The sequence below is a fragment of the Lagopus leucura genome, unplaced genomic scaffold (genome assembly GCF_019238085.1).
Source record: "Lagopus leucura isolate 7727_CA_CO unplaced genomic scaffold, USGS_WTPT01 Super-Scaffold_100048, whole genome shotgun sequence".
NCBI lineage: Eukaryota > Metazoa > Chordata > Aves > Galliformes > Phasianidae > Lagopus > Lagopus leucura.
The window spans coordinates 448,336-470,426 of NW_024962294.1; the positions used below are offsets into that span (position 1 = coordinate 448,336).

General features: G+C 67.3%; 3 protein-coding genes across 3 annotated transcripts; 1 reads left to right on the forward strand and 2 right to left on the reverse strand.

Annotated features, from left to right (window-relative positions):
- Positions 1–32: 32 nt before the first annotated feature.
- On the reverse strand, positions 33–6,328 carry TINAGL1 (tubulointerstitial nephritis antigen like 1). The gene is made up of 11 exons (XM_042885058.1): positions 5,850–6,328; positions 5,486–5,549; positions 3,990–4,082; positions 3,785–3,899; positions 2,901–3,024; positions 2,655–2,805; positions 2,106–2,289; positions 1,836–1,881; positions 1,338–1,461; positions 936–981; positions 33–801 (listed from the first exon to the last, which is right to left on the reverse strand). Exons 1-11 carry the CDS (start codon positions 6,154–6,156, stop codon positions 661–663), a joined length of 1,395 nt encoding a protein of 464 aa, XP_042740992.1. The 5' UTR covers positions 6,157–6,328; the 3' UTR covers positions 33–660.
- Positions 6,329–6,914: 586 nt separating this feature from the next.
- Positions 6,915–7,898, forward strand: LOC122187475. Its single transcript, XM_042885000.1, has 2 exons — positions 6,915–7,480; positions 7,644–7,898. The coding sequence occupies exons 1-2, from the start codon at positions 6,915–6,917 to the stop codon at positions 7,864–7,866; spliced, it is 789 nt and encodes a 262-aa protein (XP_042740934.1). The 3' UTR covers positions 7,867–7,898.
- A 697-nt stretch (positions 7,899–8,595) lies between these two features.
- On the reverse strand, positions 8,596–21,342 carry KCNQ4 (potassium voltage-gated channel subfamily Q member 4). The gene is given in 16 exon segments (XM_042885001.1): positions 8,596–10,051; positions 10,140–10,275; positions 10,430–10,561; positions 10,695–10,797; positions 10,888–11,105; positions 12,458–12,502; positions 12,973–13,131; positions 13,644–13,732; positions 13,869–13,964; positions 14,103–14,213; positions 14,296–14,421; positions 14,505–14,680; positions 14,771–14,897; positions 15,401–15,491; positions 20,653–20,726; positions 20,728–21,342. Coding segments are annotated over 16 exon segments (2,514 nt in total). The 3' UTR covers positions 8,596–9,835.
- Between the last annotated feature and the right edge of the window lie 749 nt (positions 21,343–22,091).

Consider the following 22,091-nt stretch of genomic DNA (forward strand, 5'->3'; position numbering starts at 1 on the left):
CCCCGCCCCCCCCCCTCCCGCCCACATGCAGGTTAGGTGAGGCTGTGCGGCAGCTCGGGTCCCTCCTTTGGCAGGGGTGGGGACACAGGAGGGGGGCATGGAGACCCCAGGGCTGGTTGCAGTGGCCCTTTCCCTGCTCCGGGGCCTTAGCACCATGGGGAGGGGGGGGATGGAGCTGCAGGGATGCCATCCTTATCAGGTAGCACCCAGCCCTGGGCTCCTCCTCTTTGGGGACTCAGATGGAGCCTCCCCCGTCCTCCCCTCTCCCGGTGCCGCGGCATTTTACCCCCCGCAGCTCCATAGGGGCAGACGGAGGGCTGTAGGAGCCGTGCTTTGCCTGGGGGACCCTACAGCACCTCCCGCCCTACGTACGCGACCGGGGGGGGCTCAGACACCGCGGGCAGGGGTGGCTGCTTTTGAAGAGCCCCCGACTGCCAACAAAGCCGGCTGAGCCCGGGCTGGATTAGTGAGTAAATCCTCCGTCCCACAGGCAATGCGATGCCCCCCGCCCCGGCCCCACACCCCGTGCACGGCCCAATGCACCCCGGCCGCTGCGTCAGCGCCCGGCGGCACGAGGGGTCCGACCCGGGGTGTCCCTGCTGGGGCCGGGGGGGGCTGCAGGGCAGGGCAGGGACAAGGAGAGCTCCGCGGGGTCTGTGCTCACTTATGGGCCATGTCCTCCACGCTGACGCGGCCCCACACGCCCACCACGAAGCTCTCCACCTCACACTCGTTGACGCCGCGGGCGATGCGGAAATGCCCGTCCTCGCCCCACGCTCTGCCCCACGAGTTGGCCGCGGTCTGCAACGGGGGACGCTGAGCGCAGGAGCGACCGTTCCCCTCCCCGGCACCAAACCTGGTGTTCAGATCTTCCCCGGGTTGCAGCCTCCAAGCAGGGGGCTGAGCCCGGCTGCGCTCATCACACCAGTACTCACCCAGTATTTTTGGATCTGGCCGTCGGGCAGCTGCTCCTCACCCCACCTGCAGCAGGAGGGCAGTGAGGAGGGACTGCGGCCCCCCCGTGGGGATGCACCAGGGGGCTCTCAGAGCACACCTTCTCCCTGCCCACTGGGGAAACCAACTCCCAGCTCCAGCATCTTCCCCCAGGGCCAGGAGCCCCTCTGGGACCCCGGCACAAAGGTCTGTGCCTCCATCCCAGCCCCACTGCTGAGCACTGAATGCTCCCCACCGCTTGTGGCAGCAGCCCCAGTGCAGCCCAGCAGCCTCCTTCCCTCCTCGCTTCCTCTCCCTGCCCAGAGGAAGGTGGACGCCTTTCCTCCCCCCTAAGGAAGCATTTCTCCAGCCACTGTGATGCCCTGCACCCCCCCCAGACCTACCCTGTGATTTTCACTGAGTGCGTGCCATGCTGCTGGTGCTTCGGCCCCTTCCCCTCAGCCACTGGTGTGTGTCGATAGATCCCACTCTTGTACAGGAAAAAATCCTCGTGCACCTCCAGGATGGCTGCAGGGTTGAGGATAGGGGTTGGGTGCTCAGCTCTGCGTCCCCCAGAGCAGAGGGCGCGAGCACAGAGGACACGGGGCTGCGCTGGGGACATGGGACAAGGCTCAGCTGCGCGGGGGAGGAGGATTAAGAAAATAAAAATCAAATAAAACCAACTGCCGAGACAGAGATTAACTCTGAGAAGTTAATGAGCAACAGGTGCCAGCGGGCAGCTCCCTGGGGCTGCATTAAGCATTAAGCAGCAGCGGGGTTGGGGCAGCTCCTGAGCTGTTCCAGCAGCCTCTGTCCCCCCCCAGTCCCCTCTCAGCTCAGTGCACCCCAGGGCACAGATCCCACTTCTGCAGGGCAGTGCCCCCCCCCCCCCAGCTCCCTACCTTGCACAGGGCCGTTCTCCATCAGCTCCTTCATGATTTCCTTCTCCTGCAAGCACAGAAACAGCCGATACCAAGGGCTGGGGTCCCCACCTTCTGATCCACAGCACCCCATGGACACCCAGCAGGGTGACACCACCCCTCTTCTGCCGCCTGCAGAGGCAGCTCCACATCCAACCCTGGCATCGCATCCCTCCCCTCCCTCTCTGCCCCGCTTTGATCCCCAGCTTGGCTTTTGCAGGCAGAACCGCCCCCAGCCCCACGGCTGCTCACACTGGGGGCCAGGCGGTAGGCAGGGGTGGACTGGTAGATCTCATTGCCGTGGCTCTGGGGGTTGGGGCAGCGTGCTGTGGCCTGCCTCTTGCCCCGGCCTGTAGAGCGGCTGTGCATCATGCAGGGCTGTGCAGCAGGCTGGCTCTCCTGACTGGTGAAGGGGTAGCACTCGTCTGTCACCACCCTGTGCAAGGGATGGGGATGAGAGGAGGAGATGGAAAACCTGGACACGTCCCTGTCCTCGTTGCTGTCCTCATTCCTGTCCCCGTGCCCAACTCCATCAGCATCCCCCTGCCACCCCATAGCCATCGCTATCCCCCGGTTACACCCAACTGCCATCACCATACCCATTCCTTCACCTTCCCATCCCCGTCCCACAACCACTGCCACCCCATTCCCATCCCTGTTGCTATCCCCATCACCACTCCCAGCCCTTTGCCTCCCCACCGCCGCCGCCTTCACCATCATCACCACCACCATCCCAACCCACCCCCAGACCAACTGCCGCTGCCATCCTGCCACCATCGCCATCCCCTCATCCTTGCTCACCCCCTCCTGCGCAGGTACCACCAGGCTCCATCCAGCCGCCCCCCGCTGCAGCCCCGCTGGTTGCGTGTGTCACAGGACAGGAGGTTTTGGGGCGACAGGGAGGGCGTCATGTGGCCCATGGAATGGATGGAGATGCGGTCGGAGGCGACGGCTGGGGACGAGCACGGCGGTCAGGGATGGTGACGGCCCCGGGGGTCCCATCCCACTGCCCCACGAGCCCCCATCCCCAAACCCATTGCATCTCACCTGCCGTGGAGAAGGCCCAGGAGCCGGCGCAGTTGCCCTGATCCAGGGGCTCGTGGATCATCCCGGGCCATTTGGTGGCCGCATCAAAGTGGCGGGGCAGCACCTCGTTGGAGTCCATGGCCATCTGTGGGGGCACAGCCTCACGGTGTGGGGACCCCCCGCTCCAAGGCACCCCCAGAGCTGCGGTCCCTAGCGCCACCCCAACCCCACCACAGACACCACAGCCAGGATGTGGGTGCCGCCCTGAGGAGCCATCTCTCTCAACCTCTGCCAAATTCAGGCTCAGCAACAGCACCTCCAGTGCTCAGCATCCGGCCACGGGTGCCAACAGGGGGCCCTCATTGTGTCCCTGCTCCCGGCTCCGAGTGACGCCCGGCATTTCCGCCTGGAGGCCACGCGCTGAGCGGCCCTTCTGGGGAGGTCACAGCACCCAGTGCAGGAAATGCTGCTAAAATTAAACCTCGCAAGTCAAGGCCCTGCAATGGGTGTGAGCCGTGCGCTGGGCTCATCCTGTCCCCACGGAGCATCCTTTGGGGCCAGGAGGACTTCAAATTCCAGGCATGACGTGGGACAGAGCAACAGGGTCCCACTGAGATGTTGCCATGGATGCCCCATGGAGCCCGCTATGGGGTCAGCAGAAGGTGCCCCATGGGGCCGGCTCTGGCTGCAGCCTGAGGGCATCCCGCTCACACGGCTGTGCCGACTCAGCAGCTATGGGGCAGGCTTTCCGATGGGAACCCAGCAAGGAGGGAAGGGGCAAAAACAACACTGGCAACGCAGGGATTGCGAGGGGGAATGTGCTGAGCTGCTGTCTCCAAAAAGCGGGGCAGCTCGCAGCTTTGGGGCCGGGGGTTACAAGATAAGATCTGTGGGGTCCCACTCACGTGCATCTCATTCATGTTCATGACGGTGGGGGGTGGCCGGAAGGTGCCCAGGCGGTAGCGCATCCCGTCCTCCAGCGTCATGCCCCAAAACTGGCTGTAGTTGGCTGCTCTCCACCTGCACAGAGCACAGAATGGGGTTGGCACATCCACAGAGCACAGAGGGGTGAAGCACCCCTGCATCCCTTCAGTCACTTACAGCCCTTACCCGTAATTTCCCCTATTGACGGCGTCGATGAGGTCCCCATCCACGAGGCAGGCGTGCTCCTCACACTGCCACTGCCCTGCAGGGCCGCAGGTGCTGTGGGGAGGAGATGGTCAGCAGGTGGGGAGCAGCAACCCCAGGATTTGGGACCCCCAACACCAGCCTGGTCCCTGCAGCAGCCCCAAGGACAGAAACGAGCCGAAAACCAACCAGGGCTGCAGCAACCAGCAGGGTTTGGAAATGAGCCCAGGGAGGATCTGCGCTGCCCTGAGCAGGGAGCACTGCACGACCCATGGGGGACCCGGGCAGGGGGGGGAGGGGTGTCCCCATGGGGAGCCTCCAGCCGTGCTCCCCCCACATTCCCAGCAATGCTCGGCATCCAGCCCCGCTGCCCGCAGTGCGAGCTCCCGGCACGCCGTTCCCTTTTATGGAGCCGATCTGTGGGCAGAGCAGCCCCGCTCACCGCTCCCCATCCCCATCCCCACCACCCCATTGGGGTCACAGCACCGCCCAGACCCCAATTCCCACCATCAGCCCCTCCCAGGAGCCATCCCACATCCCAGCCGTTGCCTTCAGCCCCACGTCCCCACACAGGGGACAAATCCCAAGGCCCCGTTTGGAGCAGGCAGTGTGAATCCCCCGATATCTGCTCTCCCCAGGCACTGTGAGGCAATGGAAAAACCCTGTAAGACGCTTCCCGAGCCCTTCACCCCTCGCTGCCCTCCTTGGCCGCAGCTCTGGTGACCCAGCTGCTTGCTGTTAACTCCTTGGGCACAGGCACTGAGCAGCCCAGCTGTTGGGGGCGTATCCGGGGTGAAGCCAAGCTGCGCACCCACAGCATCTCCCCACAACTCTCCTGCATCTCCCATGCTTTACATTTCCCTCCCATACAACCGCCCCAAGTCGGGGTGAAGCACAGCAGGAATTGCTCTCCGCATTCCAAGTGCAGGGGAAGAAGATCTGGGGCGCAGCAGGGATGCTTTCCCAGCACAGAGAAAGCTCCTTTGAGCACGGAGGGGCCTCAGTTCCCCCGACTCCCTCGTGCCCAGAGGGGCAGCGGTGGCTCGGGGAGGGCTGTGCTCATCCTGCAAGGCTGCACGAGGCTGCTTGGGCTTGCAGGCACACACACTGGTTGCATCCACGCACGCTGATGCACAGCTCCACATGGAGCATTGGATTTGCCCTCATCTCAGTGCAGCTCAGTGCTCCTCAGTTGCAGGTTCCGTGCTCCCCATCCCAGCATGCCCGCAGTGCCGTGTCGGAGCCAACCCCGGTGCAGCGCTGAGCTGCGTGGGGCCGGATCCCCACCTGGAGCAGGACGGGGCACGCTCAGCCCATCAAGCCGGGGCAAGCTGGGTGCGGGCACAGAAACCCCAAATATGCCACAGCAAAGGAACTTGCATCAGCCCCCACCATCCGGCGCGGCCCCGCTCCCATCACGGCTGGGTTCGGGGTCAGGGTGCCACGCTGCGGGGCCGGCGCAGCACGGGGGCACTCACCACAGGTTGCAGTTGTCCCGGTACGTGGCCCCGCTGGGATAAGCGCGACCGGAGCGAACGCAGCCTGGGAGGGAGAGAGGTGGGCACGAGGAGGGTTAACTGCAGGCTGGGACGGGATAAAGGGGCCACTGATGGCCGGAGCTGGCTCTGCTCTGCGGGGATTCTGAGAGAGCCTTGTGCTGCACGAGGGGGCCTCCCCGGTTCCCCCCCCTCTCTCCCATCCCTCCCCCGCTGCCCACGGGGTGAAGTCGGGGACGGCGTGCCCCAGACACGACCGGGGCGGCACCCGGCCCCGTTCTGCCGCCGTCCGGACGCGCGCATCGCATCCCGCAGCCGCGCACCGCTCCGGGGGGTTCCGCCTCACCTGCAGCTTTAGGGAACGGGGCCGGGATGCCCAGGCAGTACTCCCAGAAGTCGGGGCAGCAGTCGGAGACGGTGCGGTTGCAGAAGAGGTCGCAGTAGCAGATGGTGTCGAGGTAGGGCACGGTGCAGCCGTCGTCGCGCCCGCGGCAGCAGACATCCCCGCGTTGGCAGTAGGAGCCGCCGGCATCGAACACCCCGTGCTCGTACAAACCCGGCGACAACTCCCGGCGCGTCCGCGTCCGGGCTGCCGAACCCAGCGCCGCCAGCAGCCAGAGCAGCGCCCAGGGCACGAGCGCGGTGCTGGCCATGTCCCCGGAGCCGCTGTATGGGATGGGGCGGTGTGCGTGGGGACCCCGAGCCCCCGGCGTCGCCTCGTGCCGGGCTCTGAGCCGCCGGAGGGACTGGGACCTCGGAGCCAGGTGACGCGCAAATCCTTCGCATTCCTCATCTCCCGCCCAACTCCTTAACGGAGCGCCCACGCAGCTCCGGAGCGGAGATCCTCAGCCGCTCTGTGACCCCCCCCTCCCTGCCCGGCTCTCCTCACTCCTCCCCCCATACGGCCTCACAGCCCCGTGTCGACGCTCAGCTCAGCCCCCCTTCCCGAAGCAAAGCCTCCAGGCGGAGCCCACGGCGGTGGGGCTGCGTGGGACGCCCAGGCCGAGCACGGGCTGCGCCCCATGGGGGAACCGGACCGTAAAGGCTGCCTGGGGGGAGCTCGGCGGTACCATCGCTGCGATGAGTTCCCCAACCTCAGCCCACGGCTGTCAGAGAAAAGAAGAGGAACGCGGCCCCGGGAACCCGAGAAAAACCCCTGGGGGGCCCTAGGAGAACGCCTGAGGGGCTCAAGGTGACCCCGAATGGCACCGAAGCGGCACACCCGCGCCCGCCCCATACCTGCCGCCCCGCCGTGCACCGCTCCCCGCCGCAGCCGCTTCCGAGCGCCTCCTCCGGCCCCGCCGCTCCCTTATAGCCGCGCCCCGGGGGGGGGAGGGGGCACGGGGAGGTGCCGGGGGTATCCCGGGCAGGGGACGGACCGCGCTGCCCCACCCCGCGCCGAATGAGTTCGATGCCGCCGCCCGCAGAGCCCCTTCTCCTGTTGGGTCCCGAGTTCTGCCGGGGTGGGGAGGGGGAGACCCTCGGAATGCTGGGGCCAAAGAGAGCGCGCTATAAAAGCTCTGCGCACCCCGACCCGTCTGTCGCAGGGTGGGGGTCCCCCGAGCCGCCAGCACGTGGAGGGGGCCGTGTGTGTGTCCGTGTGCCCAGCACTGCGTCTGCCGGGGCGGAACGCGGCTGTCCCGCTGCTGGGGCGCACGCTGGGGGTGAATACAGGCAGCCCCTGGCCCCCCCACCTGCTGCACTCCTGTTCCTCCCGGGGAGGTTTGGCCCCGAGGAGCGGCACCGGCGCTGCCGAGGGTCCCCGAAGGAGCTCCCGGTGTCCGACGGAGACAGCGCGACCCCCGGGGGTCCTACAAGAGCACCCCTCTCCCCGGCCCCCCCCACCTCTGCAGGCAGCGCAGCCCGGTGCTCCTCCAAGAGCTTTTTCCTGAGCACGCGGCCTTGGACCGCCGAGAGCTTCAGGAAGGAACTGGGCCGGAGCCCGGCTGTCTGCAGGCACACGGACAGGAATTCGGAGTGAGTCACGAATTCTCCGAGACCCTCCGGGGACAGAGCAAAGCCACCGCGAGAGGGACGCGGGACATCGCCTCTTCTGCTCTGTATCCTCCTGCCTTTCCTCCCCCCTTCCCCCCCCCGCCATAGGGGCAGCAGCACCCGCAGCCCCACGCTCCTCCCGCAGGTGCCCTTGGCGGCCGGCAGGACGCACGGACACATTCGCTGGGCCACAGCCTCGTCCCCGTCTGTGCCACACGCGGCTGCAGGGGGCATCGCACACTTGTGCTCTTTGCCCCGCGTGGGTGAGGCTGCAGCAACGACCCGGAGCGCTGCGCAGAGCTCAGACCCGGAGCAATGGGGGCACGCGGGGGCTCAGCCTTTTGCATGGCCGGAGCCCCCCGCAGTGATGCACGGACCCCACTGCGGGCACAAGGAGTGACTGCGGACCACCTCCCTCCCCCCCCCCCCTTCCGAGAAGCTTTGCTGCCAGCCGGGAGCAAAGCAGAGCAGAACGGGGTTTTCCTGCTCGCCCCGACCTGGCTCTCCCTTCAAAGCAGCCCCGGAGGTACCGCAGCCAGAGCTGCACCGCCAGCAGGTGGGGGTTCCCCGGGTTGCACCCCGAGCGCTCAGCGGGGCCACCCAAAGGCTCCGTCCCGACGCGGCCCGGCTGCTCTGGGGGGCGGGGGGAGCGGCAGAGGGGCTGCAGGGGTCGCTCCATCGCTGCGTGGCGGTTGCGGGGCCGGCTGTTGGCGAAGGCTCAGCCAGGAAATGCGGCGAAGGAGCGGCCGAGAGTCCGGCTTCCTCCAGGCAATGGGGGCGGTGCTGGGACACTGCGGGCGGGGGGACGCGCTCCCAAGGGGGCCTGACACCCCCCCCCGGGGGGGCTGCAGCACTGTGAGGACGGGTCTCGCACTCTCATCTCGTCTGGAACGCTCCTGAGGCTATCGCAACGCCATGCCCGTGTGGGGACGCACCGTCTGGGGACACCACACCGCCCCGGAAAGCACAGCCCCTCTGCCGGCCGAGGTGGGGCAGTGGTTGGGGGGGGGGGCGGGGGATGGGCGCTGGGTGCTGCGGTGGGGCTGGAGTGCCACCTCTCGGGAGAGCGGGGGCAGAAACCAGGCGGGCAGGCGGCGTCTACTTCAAAGTTTAATGAAAGAAATAAGTTAATAAGTTAATAAAGTGAGGTAACTACGGGCGGCTGGGGGGGAAAAAGAGGGACTGAGGGGCCCAGCCAGCCCCGGGGAGGAGCCCTACGGGTTAAGGACTGAGCGGGGCTGGGGGTGAAGCTGTCACATGCACCCTCATTCCAGGGCCGGGTACCCACGGCTGTGCATCACCCCCTGGGCACCCCCGGCCCCACGGCACAGCCCGGGGGGCTGCGAGCACAGCCCATGCTGTTCGCATGCACTACGGAGGGAAAGGAGGGGTGGTGGGCATCCCAGGGCACAGCCCTGCTGGGAGCAGCAGCAGAGTGGGGTTGGGATCCCCCACGATTCCAAGGCAAAAGGGGGTCCCACGAGCCCCCCCCCGAGGGGTACCAACAAATTTTGGCACTACTGCGGTGGGGGACTGGAAAGCAGCCCTGGTGCAAGCAGCGTGCAAAGGGCGCCGCCGCCGCTGCGCTGTCCCCACCCGCAGTCACCCCCAGGGGCCAGGGACAAGCAGGGAAGGAGTCAGTCCTCCAGCGGGGGCAGGGAGGGATGATCCTGGTTCCTCCTGCCCGGCCCCACAGCCTCGGGGCCGCCCTCCAGGGGGGTCTGAGCCCCCTGCAGAGCAGGACGCCGCCCCGCGTGCTGGCAGGAGGTTCTTATTGCCTACGTTGGTCCCCCGGGCGGCTGCTCCCGGGGGTGTTGCATAATTAAGACATTATTGCATATCTGTCTCTTACATATACGGATAGATGCTGCCCTGGGAGCATGCAGGGGCAGAAGGTTCTGCTGCACTTGTGGAGGTGCAGCCGCAGCCCCGTGAGCGGGGGGAACCCTGGCAGAGGAGGGCAAGGGGGGTAACCCCCCCCCCCACCCCGATGAGACCCCATGGGGTTGTGCCCAAGGGCTCAGCTCCGGAGCTGGAGCCTTGCATAGCTGTGCCGGTCCCAGCGCGGCTCTGGGACGTGCAGGACCCCCATGGGGAGGCGGACACCCACCCTGGGCTGGGGGCTCCCACCCCCCCCTGGAGAGAGCAGCCACCGCAGCACTGCTGCTGCCCCCCATCCCCACCACAGCGCTCAGCACAGAGCACCTCTGCTGCCCAGCTGTGAGGACGCTGAGTTCAAGTAACGCAGAGAGGGACGCAGCTCAGTGGGGCCAGGGCTCCCCACGTCCCCACGTCCCCCCACGGCCGGAGCCCATCCCTGCGGCCCCATCCCCCTGCTCAGTCCATGTTGGCGCTGCCCGACCTGGAGATGCTCAGCGTCTGGGCTGACGCCGACACATCCTCGTGCTCCACAGGGCTGTGGTAATCTGACGTGATGTCGGGCTCGCGGGGCAGCGGCACGGCGGCCAGGCTGAAGGAGTTGGCCGAGCCTTTGCGCAGGCACTGCGAGTAGAGGCCGAGCAGCAGGTCCAGCTTGTGCTCGATGGACTGCACCTGTGGGCACGGGATGAGCCATGGGGTGGTGACGTGGTGACGTGGTGACACGGTGACATGGTGACACACACGGACGTCCCCTCCATACCTGCCGCTCCACCTTGACCACGCGGCCCATCATGCTCAGCTCATCCACCAGCTCTGCATCCAGCACTGCCTTCTCCCCCTTCTCCCGGATCTTCTTGTCAGCAGCGGGGCCTCCCCTGCCCACAATCTGGTCCACGCTGCAGGGAAGGAGACACGGCGCATCATTCCCAATGGACTGGGGTCACGGGGATGGGGCCCCATTGATGGCCGTGGGGCTGGCAGGATGTGCCCCACGTAACTGGGGATGTGCAGGACCCCAGGGTCTCCCCTCCCTCCCCGGGGCCATCTCACCGTGTCTGCAGGCTCTTGATCCTGCCCAGCATGTCCAGGTGCCCAGCTGAGTACTGCTCAATGACGTCCTTCACGTCGTAGGGCCGCAGGGTCTCCTTGAACTTCCTCTTGGCCACCAGAAACTTGAGGATCCTGCGGGTGGGGGGAGGGGGGTTGGATGCAGAACGGCCAGCACCCGGGGCTCTGTTTGTTGCTATGGGGGTCGTGGTGGGGACCCAGCCCACGTGGCTCTGGTGTCCTGGTGCCCGGGGCTGGATGCGCTCACCGCACAGCACGGATCAGGGTCTTCACTGCTGGCATGATGTCCTCGAAGGTCAGGTCGCAGTGGGAGCCCTTCTCCTCGCCGCTGTCCTCTGGTGGGCACTCTGCTGCAAGGGGGAGTAGCAGAGGTCTCAGCCCCCACACTGAGCCCCCCCACGGCCCCTCGTGTCCATCCCCCCCCCCCCCCCAGTGCTCACCCTCAGGTTGCAGCCGCGGTTTGAGCCGCAGCGATGCACGGAAGCGCGTGCGGTCGTTGAAGCTCCAGCTCTTGTGCACCTTGCTGGGGCTGGGGGCTTCGGGGACGGCCTCGGTGCTGGGGGAGCGGTGCAGGGGGGGGGCCAGGTGCAGGCGGCCGCGGCTGCCCAGGCGCTGCGGGGAGCCCAGGCGGATGCGCTCCTTGATGCCCATCTTGGTGCTGCGAGGGGGGGTGAGGGGCAGAATGAGTGCCTGGCGGCTGCCCGGGGAGCAGGGATGGGGACGGGGGGTGGAAGGGATGGGCAGAGCCCAGCACGCGAACTGGGCACGAGCTCAGGCTGGCAGCAGGCGTCACTGCATGCCCGTGCAGAGCAGCCTCTATGCAGCTCTTTCTGAGAGCAGAGAGAGGAGACAGACGGACGGTGGAGGGACAGACAGGTGGGGACACGCAGCAGAGCAGTGCATGGAGCAGCCCCGTTCCTGCTGACACGTGGGGCCGGCCGGGCCCTGCCATCCTCCTCCTTCTCCTCCTGCAGGCTGCACCACCATTCTGCTCTGCTCCTGCAGCCCCGCTGCAAACTCTACTCCCGAAACCAACCCCTCTGCTGGCTGGGGGGAGGTTGGGGGGGGGAGCAGAAGACATCATTTATGTAGGACCGACACAAAAACACCACCTGGTGCTGCCTCTGGGGTGATGGGAGACTGCAGGCTCACGTTGGGGACATGAGAGGAGGCCAAGCAGAATGGGACCCAAGAACAGAGGGAGTCAGAGCTGCGCAGGACACAGCACACAGCGCAGTGCAGGGAGACACCTGCTGCTGTGCGGGGCCACAAAACTGCAGTCAGAGGGAGAGCTCTGCTGATTTCCCCGGCCAGGAGCTGGGTCTGGGCTGGCAGCACACGCACAGGATGGGGAAATTCCTTCCCCAAGGGGGGGAGGAGGGGGGAGGGCAGGCTGTCGGGCACACCGCCGCGGGGTTACCCTCAGTTTGCTGCTGTCAGACACGGCACAACCAGGCTCACCCACGCTGCATGGGGAGAAACTGAGGCACAGCCCAACGTGCCCAAGCCGGCTCCCAGCCCAAGCCATGCACGGCCCCCAGTGCTGCATCACAGTTCCCCCCCCTGCCCCTCTGCCCCATCCCCTGCCCAGCACCCGGCAGCTCCCCATGCACCCGGCAGCTCCTGGGCCGCGGTACCTCCGTCTCCACGTGGCCCACGTTCTCAAGAGCCTCCGCTTCCCACCACCCGCCTGGCTGGGGGGCAGGGCAGGGACACAGAGAAAGAGAGCATCAGTGAGCTGAGCCGAGCCGCTGCGCCCCGGCCCCACGTGTGACCCCCGTATGAGGGCACAGAGCCCCCAGGCGCCTCCTCCCCGCTGCTGCGGAGGTGAGAAGCGTGAGCACGTTTGTGTGGGTCCTGCATAAACGCTGACGGCTGTCGTCCCGGTGGCAGAGCTCTGTGTGGGTGCACAGCAGCGGCACGGGGAACGGTGCTGGGGTCCCCATGGGAGGATGGCACAGAGCGGGGCGGGCGGCCAGAACCACGGCCATGTTTTGGGGCGGACGTTACCTGAGGCTCAAGCACTTGTGGGGCTGCGCGTCCTCCTCCTTCCAGCTTTCGGGGTGAGTGGGGCGGGGAAGGTGTGGGGGGGGATGGAGAGCGGAAGGTGAGCAGTAGAGGGAAGGGGAGAGAGAGAAGATGAGATGTTATGAGAGGTGAAGCTCGCGGAGAAGCCGGGGATGGGACCGGAGCCCCCGGCCCGTACTCACCTGGCTGTGCCCGCAGCCCTGCAGTGGGGCGGCATCACAGCTCAGCACATCCCTGTGCCGCACCAGACTTCCCGGAGCCGCAGCTCCGGCACCGCGAGGAGGCAGAGCGGAGCCGTCGGCCCCGACTGACCCTGACCCAAAGCGCCGCTGCCCCGGCCCGGGTGGCGCGGTGGGAACACCGGGTGCCCTTCAGCCCCTGGAGTCGGGGACCGCGCTGGGTCCCCGCACGGGGCATCCCGGGGCGGCTGCTCTGCTGCTGGCGGCGGCACCACGCGCAGACACACACACACGGGGGCAGAGCCGGCTGCTCCCTACCTGTCCCCGGCACACGCGGCGGGGATGGGGCTTTTCTGGCCAGAGGTGAAGAAGGGCTGATACGGCGGCGGGGCTCCGTCAGGCCATTTTTTCACCTCTGAATTCCTAAATCCTCCGTTGCGGGCTCGGTGCAAGTGCTCAAACATTAGGAGCAGCTCTCTGAGGTTGGGGGTTAAATAAAAACATGGAGAAATTAAAACTTCCCAAAAGAAACGAGATGAGCAAAACCAAGGCGGAGCAGAGCCGGGTCCTCCGTGCAAAACCAAGCGCCAAAACGGAGCCAAACAAGAAGCAAAAGCAGAGCCGGGATCCTAAATCCAGCTCCTCCACAGCTCCCGGCGCAGCGGGACTGGGACCCATTGCGGGGCACCGAGCTCCGTGAGGGCAGCTGGTAAGAAATCTCCGCCTTCGGAAAAGCAAAAAGGTGAAACAGAACCGTCCGTCCACCGGGGGCGGCGGAGGGCAGAGGGCTGAGCGACTGTCGGCACCGCTCCTCCCCCAGGAAGTGATGGTGGGTGAGAGGTGGAGGGGGGTGGGTGCTGCGAGTGGGGAGGGGGCGCTGGGCAGCCAGCGGGCTGCGGCTCCGTGCGCCCACGTGTGTGCTCGCTGCAGTGCTCACCCAGCAGCCCTGCGGGGACCCCCGGTGAGTCCCCCCGTGCCCCCTTCCCTACCTGAAGGAGGGCAGCAGGCTGTCGTAGTAGCACCACGTGGCCGTCAGGTACCCCCGGCTGGCATCTGTGGAGTACAGCCGCCAGGCTGCCTGCAGGGGGAAGCAGCCCGTGGGTCAGCCTGAGTCCCCCGAGCCTCCCCTCCCAGCCCCCAGGTCAGGATCCAGCCACGGGTCACGGAGGAACGGACGGTGGCACTGCAGGAGGAGATGGGTGCAGATGGGGCACCTGGATCAGGTTTGCTGCTGGGGTCCTCCTCTTCTCGAAGTGCTTCTGCCGGTGCTGCTCCTGCACCTTGAGGGCGAAACCGGAGCCCAGGATACCCTGGAGATGGGAGGAGGATGGGGCACAGGGGGTCACCTCCACAGGGGTGGATTTTGCCCCTTTCTCCCGAATTCCTGCCCTGCGATGGGACGTAGAGAGAGGGGACCCCTCCGGCCCGCCAGCCCCGGCCACACTCACTGCAGGCAGCGCAAAGAAGGAGATGCCGAGCAGAGCAAACCCGGCTGCCAGCATCCGTCCCAGCCACGTCTGCGGCGTTTTGTCCCCGTAACCAATGGTGGTCAGCGTCACCTGCGCGGGGAGAGAACACGGGGGGCCCTGCAGGGAGCTCCCCCCCCACGGCCCCCTCCCTCCCTCCCGCCGCTCAGCTTACCGTGCCCCACCACAGGGAATCGGCGTAGGTGGCGAACTCGCCGTTGGTGTCCTTCTCGGCCAGGTAGACGAGGAAGGAGGCGAAGATGAGCACCAGGAAGCCGATGTACCACGCGGTGATCAGCTCCTGCGGGGTCAGCGGGGCCGGATGAGGGGGGGGTGGGCGGGGGTGGGCACGGGGCGGGGGCTCACGGGGGGGCTGCCCCCCACCTTGCTGTGCGCGTAAACCACGGAGCCCAGCAGCTTCCAGGTGCCGCCGCGGCGGTCCATGCGCACCATGCGGAGGATCTGCAGGAAGCGCATGCTGCGCAGCGCAGAGGTGGCGAAGATGTTGCCCTGCGTGCCGGCCGCGATGACGGCCACGGAGGCGATGAAGACGATGAAATCTGGAGGGCGGGTGGGGGGCGGTGAGGGGCAGCACCGCTGAAGCAGCCCCCGACCCCACGTCCCCCCGTGCCCACGTCCCCCCGCGCTACCTATCACACAGAAAGGTTTCCGGGCGAAGCGCAGGCGGCCCCGCCAGCCCCGGTAGCGGCAGCAGCAGCCGGCCGCCCAGACGCGGATGACGTACTCCATCCCGAACACCACGATCATGACAAACTCCTGCGGGGAAAAGCACAACGCGAGGCGGGAGGTGCGGGGTGGGCGCTTTGGGATGGGGCGAGAATTGAACGGCGGTGCGAGGGGAGCGCTGCGTTCCTCCCGGGACACCCCCGGCGCGGCGGCTCCTGCGCTCCTCCTCCTGCCGGCACCGAGCGGAGCCGGGTTCTGTTCCTCCTCCGTCAGCATTGTCCTCCGGCCGCGCGCCCCAACCGGCCCCGTTCTGCTTACTTGCGGGAAAGTCACAAGGACCTTCCCGATTTAGTCTCCGTCACTCGGGAGAACTCCGGCGTCAGCCCTTTCTGACAGTTTGGGGGAAAAGTCGGCCTTTTCTTAACGCCTCCCCCCACCCCCCACCTCTGCCCTGCTTCCTCCAGCGGTCTGAGCCCCTCCCCCCCACCAAGATGCGCCCCAGAGGGTGAAGAGAGGCTGAGGGAATGGGAAGGGCTACGGGGTGACAGTGGGTGCAGTGTGGGGAGGGGGCCCCTGAGTGCCCCCCCGCTTACCAGGATGAAGAGGCACTGGTTGGCCAACTTCTGGTGCTCCTGGATGGTGGAGAAAACGGAGAGCACCAGGCAGCTGAAGACGAGCAGGAATCTGGAAGCAGAGCACGCAGGTTTGGAGGCACGGACTACAGGGGGCGGCACGGGGCTGACCCTGACCCACAGCTCCAGCCCCCAGTGCCCACCTTCCGCCCTCACCCAAACGTGTGGGGATTGCTTCAGGGTTAATTGCGAGTTCTGACGGGGCCCCACCTGAGTGCTGCTTTCAGCTCTGGGCCCCGGCACAGGAATGTGGGGAGGCCGAGGGTGCGTAGCACAGAGAAGGCTCAGGGGAGCCCCCAAACCCGCCTCCTCCTGGAGCCATGGAAGCACAAGAACGAAATCCTCCATGTGCCACGGGGCAGCTGTGCCCAATGGTCCCATACTCTGGGACGGGGATGTGTCCCCGGGTCACCCCACAGCACTTGGAGGAGGTGGAAGAGGAGGAGGAGGAGGAGGAGGAGGAGGAGGAGGAGGAAGGCCGGGCTCCAGCAGCACGTGGCTCAATGCCAGGCTGTGCCGCAGCCCTGCAGCCTTTTCCCCCCGGCAAAACTGCTGCTAATGAAAGGCAGGCAGGGAGCCGAGGCCCCACAGCACGGTGGGACCTCATCTGCTGCCCCACTGCCACCGTGGGGACACGGGGGGGAGGGGGGGCAGAGCCCGGGGTGGCGGATGGGGAGCTGCCCTGAGGCCATGCGTCCCGAGAGCCGGCTGAAGGCAAAAGGGGCTTTGGCCCATTTAAAATAAGGAAGGAGGGGGAAAAGAAAAAAAATAGATCCTGGAGCTGAAGCGAACGAAACTCTCCAAAAATACATTTTTTTTCCCCTGATCCAGCGGTTCTAAAAATGGAAAGCAAAGGGTTGGTGCCACTGTGCCACGTGATGTGCGAGGGGCCGGAGCCGCTCCGTGTGGCAGCGTGGGGCACCGCGGCCCCGGGGCGGGCACTGAGACCGTGGGGATGTGAGAGGGGGCTCAGCACGGAGCCGGGTGGGAGTCAGCGGGGGCTGCCGTGTGGTGTGAGTGCACAGGAAGGAGCAGGAGCTGGTTTGGGATGCAGGGATGCTGGGGAGGGGGATGCTGGAGGGGATGGAAGGGTCAGAGCTGGGCAAGGAGCGGGCTGTGCAGTGCAGTGCAGTGCTGTGCCGTGCTGTGCTGCAGCAGCTCTGGCCCCCCCCCCCCCCCGGTGCTCATCCCTCTGTGCCCACCCCAGCTCTGTGCCAACCCTTAACACAGCAGCACCGCTCCCCGCTGAGCCCCAGGAGCAAAACAAGGTCTGGAGGAGCCGCCCAGGGCAGCGCCTTCGTGCACCATCAGCAAGAAGGATTATCCAAGCGGGATTTAGCCGGCAATTACACAGGCAGCGAAGCACAAAGCAGAAGAGAATGCAGAAATCACCCTGGCTGCAAAGGCTGGTGCTCCTCACCCACCCTGGGGTGCCGCGGCGGCGCGGGGGGGGGCTCTCTTCTCCCTCGAGCACAATTCCAAGCAGCAGTGGGACCACGCAGGCGAGGGATGCCTGCAGCCTGGCCCCGTGGAGGGATGCTGGGAGACACCTGATACCCAGCGATCCATCCAGAGCCCTCAGCAAAAAGCATTCTGCCTGGGGAAGGCTGTTTAGGGGTGGCAGCCCCCCCCCCGGCCCTGGTGCAGGACGCAGTCATGTGAGCCCCAGCGGTCCGGCTGGGAAACAACTTGCTGGGAATGCATCACCTGCTGGGAATTAACTCACAAAGCCACGCAAACGCCCCGTCCCGGCAGCTCCTAAGCAGCTTAGGGCACGGCCAGCCGCGGGGGGGGCTGGAAGGAAGGGGCTCCCCGCAGCCCCGGGTGGAAGGGACACTGCAGCAGCGCTGAACGGCGTTGCAGGGCAGCTCACAGCCTGCAGGCACGGCGCCTGCCTGCGGGAGCACTTCTCCCTCCTTGCCCCCAGATATTAATTAAAACCCATCGCGGGGGGGGGGGAGCCCTGCTTGGAGAAGGCGAATCTCCTCGCATTAATCTTCATTAGAGCGGCCTCGGCCATATGCTGCCGGCTGCACGGGAGGGGATGGAGCAGGTGAGCTGGGAAAGATGCTGAGGTCGGGGAAAACGGCGCTGGGGGCAGCCCTGGTTGGCAAAGGGCGGCGTGGTTTGGGGGGGGACCTGGATGAGGAGGAGGAGGAGGCAAACAGCTCTGCTACGGCCCCCGGTGCCGGGCAGGAAAACAACACGCGGTGCCAACAGCTCGGCGTGGGGACGCACAGCCCCACATGGGCTGACCCACACTTGTGGGGAAGGGGTCAGGGTGGGACAAAGCCAGCCGGCGGCACGACGGGGGGGGGGGATGGGGATGGGGTCGGCGCTTCGCTGCTCCGCGCGGCCCCGTCAGCTCAGCCCGGGCTGTATAAACAGCACGTCCTATAAATCCACCCCGCAGCCTTCCAGGAGAGCCGGGCAGGCGTCCTGTCCGCCCCGGGATATAAATAACCGCGCTGTTTGCAGCGTAACCATGGCACGGCCGCCCGCCCCGCGCTGCGATGGGACGGGGGACTCAGCCGCCGCTCCCCAGCGGCACACGGGGCTTCTCGGCCGAGCTCTGCCCCTTCGGTGCCCACCAGTGGGGTGGGAGCCCGCAGCCCCGGCAGCTTTGGTGCGTCACCCCACGGCTGAGCCCCACACCTCACCCCGGTTGGTCGCTGCGGATGCTTCGCACGGAGCGGCCACGCGCCCCACGGGTGGCTGCACAGCCCAGCATGGAGGGCTCTGCTGGGGACCTTGGGGGCAAGGGGACGTGAACGCCACCGGGGCCCAAACCCGTGCTGAAGGCGGCAGCAAAAGGGGAAATTAGGGGAGAAAAAAAAAAAAAGGAAAAAGGCAATCAATGCAGAGTTTCATGTTGCGCCATCGTCGCTTAATTTTACGCCCCAGCGACAGCGCGTCGGGTTCAGGAATTGCTGCGCCGGCGGCTCCGTGCGGGCGCTGCCCCAAAGCGGCTCCCATTTCACAGCCGGGCAAGGTGAGCGCAGCCCGGGGGCGGCCCCACTGGGGGGCACAGCCTCCCCCCGGCCTCGGCACCCATCCCGCCGTCACCGCCTGAACGCGGGAGTCGGGATGGGAAAGCGTTCCTCCTGCCGAAGCCCCACGTGAGACGCCCGCGGTCGGGGATGAGCGCCGCGTTAAACCTCGGAGCCGATTTGGGAGAGGCTCTCAGCAGCGCCGAGCGGCGGACGAAGCCATTTCCCTGGGATTGCTGCGCTCTGCCACGTGCTCGGCGTCGAGCTGAGCGGCCAAAAGCTCTGAGCGCAGCGGCAGCCCCCGGCGTCGCAGGGAAAGCGCTCGTCCTGCTGCCTTCCCCATCAGCAGCGCCTGTCCCAGCCAGCGCCCCCAGCGCCACGTCCAGCGCCGCGATCGGTGCTGCCGCCCCCAAAGCTCCCCGTCCCCGTGGAGCAGCAGCACCCGGAGCGCCGCTCCCCGGCCTGAGCTCTGCGCGCTGCCCCCGATGCAGCGCTGCACGCGCAAAGAGGAGGCTGGAAAAGGAAGCCTGCATTTGCCTCTGGCCGTAAAGCTTTAGGTTAAGGCTCCAGTCACGCTCCCAGATTTTCTCTGTAAGCTCCGGGGCCAGAAGCTCTGGTAGAGCTGCACCGGGAGCCCGGGCACAGCGCGGCCCCAAAGCCAGGGCACGGAGGGATGGGAGCGGCCTCGCTGCAGGCAGGGCCGGGGCTGCAGAGATGGGGCGGTGACAAATCCCCCCTGCGATGTGCACCAACAGCGGCTCAGATGGAGCTATTCGGGGTCAATTCGGCAGCAGAAAGGGACGAACTTCTCCAATAAGGGGTCTCAGCTCAGCCCTGCTCAACCGCTCGGGGGGGAGGGGGGAGCGAAGCGCTTTGCTTCGCAGCAGGATTCCTGTGTTAGCGCATCTTGGTGTCAGAGCCGGGCTGCGGGGAGCTGCCATCATTCTGGGATGGATCCACGGACTGCGGCACCGCTGTGCCCCGATGTCCCCGAGGAGACGGGTTTGAGCCCTCCTCGTTCACAGCCCAGCACTCGGACACGCAGGGTTCGCTCCCGCAAACGTCAGCGCCCAGTGAAAGCCTCATCTCCATCTGAGGGAGGGGGAAACGGGGCAGAGCCGCGAGCTGAGCTCCGCTCCCAGAAAGGCTCCATCCAACGTGAGCCCCGCAGGGCGCTAAGGGAGGGCCGGGTCGTGGCCATGAGCTGGCAGGGATGGGGCCGCTTGGAGCCACGCACAGCCCCAGCAGGTAAACCCACAGGAACCCCACAGTGCCACCGACCCAACGTGCACCTCACATCCAGCGCTGCGTGGTTGTTTCTGGGGAAAACGCACCGAGGAGGATCCCTGTGCCAAAGCCCGGCGAGCACCCAAAAGCCCGACCCCCCCACCTCTCTTTCCATGGGGTTTCAGCTGCCATCCTTAATTACAGCTCTTTCGAGGGCAGCGTTTGCAGCGCAGGTATTATTTCCGAAGCACAGCGCGGGGGTGTGAGGAGCAGCGCAGCTCCCCGGGGAGCTCAGGTGCGCGGCGATCAGGTGACGGGCGGCCCGCACGGCTCCGTGCGCGCACTTCGGCGAGACCCACTTTCCAAAGCGGCCGCCTTTCTCACGGCACGGCCGGGCAGGAGAGGCAGCATCTCCCCGCATCACCCCGTCGTGCCACCGCAGCCGCCCGGAGCGTTTCGGACCCCCGGCGCAATCGGCGCACGCACGGCTCGGCTTTGTCGGAGCGGCCCGACGCGCGGCGGGGAGCGGACGTGAGCCCGGAGCATCCCCGTCCGCAGGGCGATGCCGTAGCGCCGGGCTCGTAACGCTCCGGGCTTCGGTGCCCGCTGCCACCCTTCGCGCGCAGCTCCGGGCACCGCAGCCCCACGGCGTTACCCAAAGCCGCCGTCCCCACCCCACGGGCGCAGACGGGGACTCTCGCCGTGCTTCCCCCGCTGCCCCCAACCCCCAGTCCTACCCCGACCCCTCCCGAGTCCCCTCCTCTCGTTTTTGGGTCTCCCCCCGCGCCGGGAACCCGGGACGGGACGGGGCCGGAGCGGGACGGTGACCGACGGGCGCCGCGTTCGGAGGAGCTCCCGGGGCTCAGCCGCGCTCCGCACGGACCCTCCCGACCCACGGCCCGGATTCCCCCCCCCCGACCTCCGGGAAAACTTCGGTAAAAGCACCGCCGCCCCCCGCCCCGGCAGCGAAGGGGGTCTCGCACGGCCGGCACTCACATGAAGGCGTGGTACACGAAGGCCCACCCGCGGGGCCGCTCCAGCACGTTGTAGAGGCAGTTCTGCAGTCGGCGGCGGCAGCTGCGCGCGGTCCCGGCGGGGCGGGAGGCGGCCGCGGGGCGCGGAGCCGTCGGTCCCCCCCGACGGTTGAGGGGAGCGCTGGGAGGGGGGGTCCCGTCCTCGCTGCGCACGGCCGTCAGCGCTGCCCCCCGCCGCCCCCCGCCGCTCCGCGCCGCCCCGGCCATGGCGCGCCGCCCCGCTCACCGCCCCGCCGCCTCCCGCCGCATGGCCCCGCGCTGCGGAGCGCTCGGCTCGACCCGTCCGTCCCGTCCCGCCCTCCCGCGGCCGCTGCCCGCCGCCACCTGCCTTTAGCCGCCCCTGCGGGCCCTCCCCCGCCGCTCCCCTCGGCCCGCCCCGCAGCACCTGGCCCCCGCCCCCGGCACCGCCGCGATGGGCGCCCGCGGGGGGCGCGGCTCCGACCGGGGAGGAGGGGAGGGGGATCCCCGCGGGGTGACGCTGCTCCGAGGGCCCCTGCTGACCCCGCGTCGGGCGGGGAGCGCGCGGTCCCGGGGGTGGGGAGCGTCCCGGAGAGGACGTCCCACGCTGCAGAGCGTCGCGGGCGGTGGGGCGGCGAGCATCCCGGCAGCGAGCATCTCGAACTGCGGGTGCGGAGCGTCCTGCAACGCGCATCCCTGACAACCGAGCGCGTAGCGTCCCGGGAGCAGCCTCCCAAAGCTGCGGGTGCGGAGCATCCCGGTAGCGAGCATCCCGACCCTGCGGTGCCCGACGCCCCTCGGAGCCGCTCTGCACGGAGAGCTTCGGCCACGCGCATCCGGCCCTTCCTGCGCTCCGGATGCGCCGCCACCCATCGCCCTTCGCTCCCCCGCCGCTCTGCCCCGCTCCCAGCCGGACCCGCGCCCCAGAGGCCGTTTGCCCCCGCCCCACAGCGCGCCCTGAGCTCCCGCAGAGCAGAGCGGTTACGGCGCGGGGCGGTGAATTATTTAACGTGGTTGGAGATCCTGGCACCGGCGTGTGCCCGTGTGAGCACTGCGGTATTTGGGAGGTGTAAGGAAGCGCACACACGATAAATAGACACTTATGTTGATTTGGGCACGGGGGGAAACGGTCCCGTCCAACATCTCCCACCCCCCAGGAGCCGCCCTGCCTACACAAACCCCAGCGCAGCAATGAGAGCTGTGTCCGCAGAGGCTGAAGTCGTGCAAACCCAAACCAGCTCCCTCCGCACCCCTGCACCCCCCCGGTGCTCCCCAATAGGACCCTGCACCCCTCAGTGCTGTGGAGCTCCCTGACCTTCACTGCTGCCTCAGCGCAGCGCCGGGCTGCGCTCTGCAGGGTTGGGTTTCACCTGGGACGGATCGAAGCCTCGGGGCTGCGCAGGGGCAGAGCTAAGGTGACCCCAAAGGACTCAGACGGGGCCT

Coding starts and splice junctions, on each gene's coding strand:
- TINAGL1 (XM_042885058.1), bottom strand. CDS start 6,156: ATGGCCAGCACCGCGCTCGTGCCCTGGGCGCTGCTCTGGCTGCTGGCG. Junction 4,083..5,485: donor CGGGACAACTGCAACCTGTG/GTGAGTGCCCCC, acceptor TCCTCCCCACAG/CACCTGCGGCCCTGCAGGGC. Junction 982..1,337: donor CACTCAGTGAAAATCACAGG/GTAGGTCTGGGG, acceptor CTCCTGCTGCAG/GTGGGGTGAGGAGCAGCTGC.
- LOC122187475 (XM_042885000.1), top strand. CDS start 6,915: ATGCCGCCGCCCGCAGAGCCCCTTCTCCTGTTGGGTCCCGAGTTCTGC. Junction 7,481..7,643: donor CACACGGACAGGAATTCGGA/GTGAGTCACGAA, acceptor CTCCTCCCGCAG/GTGCCCTTGGCGGCCGGCAG.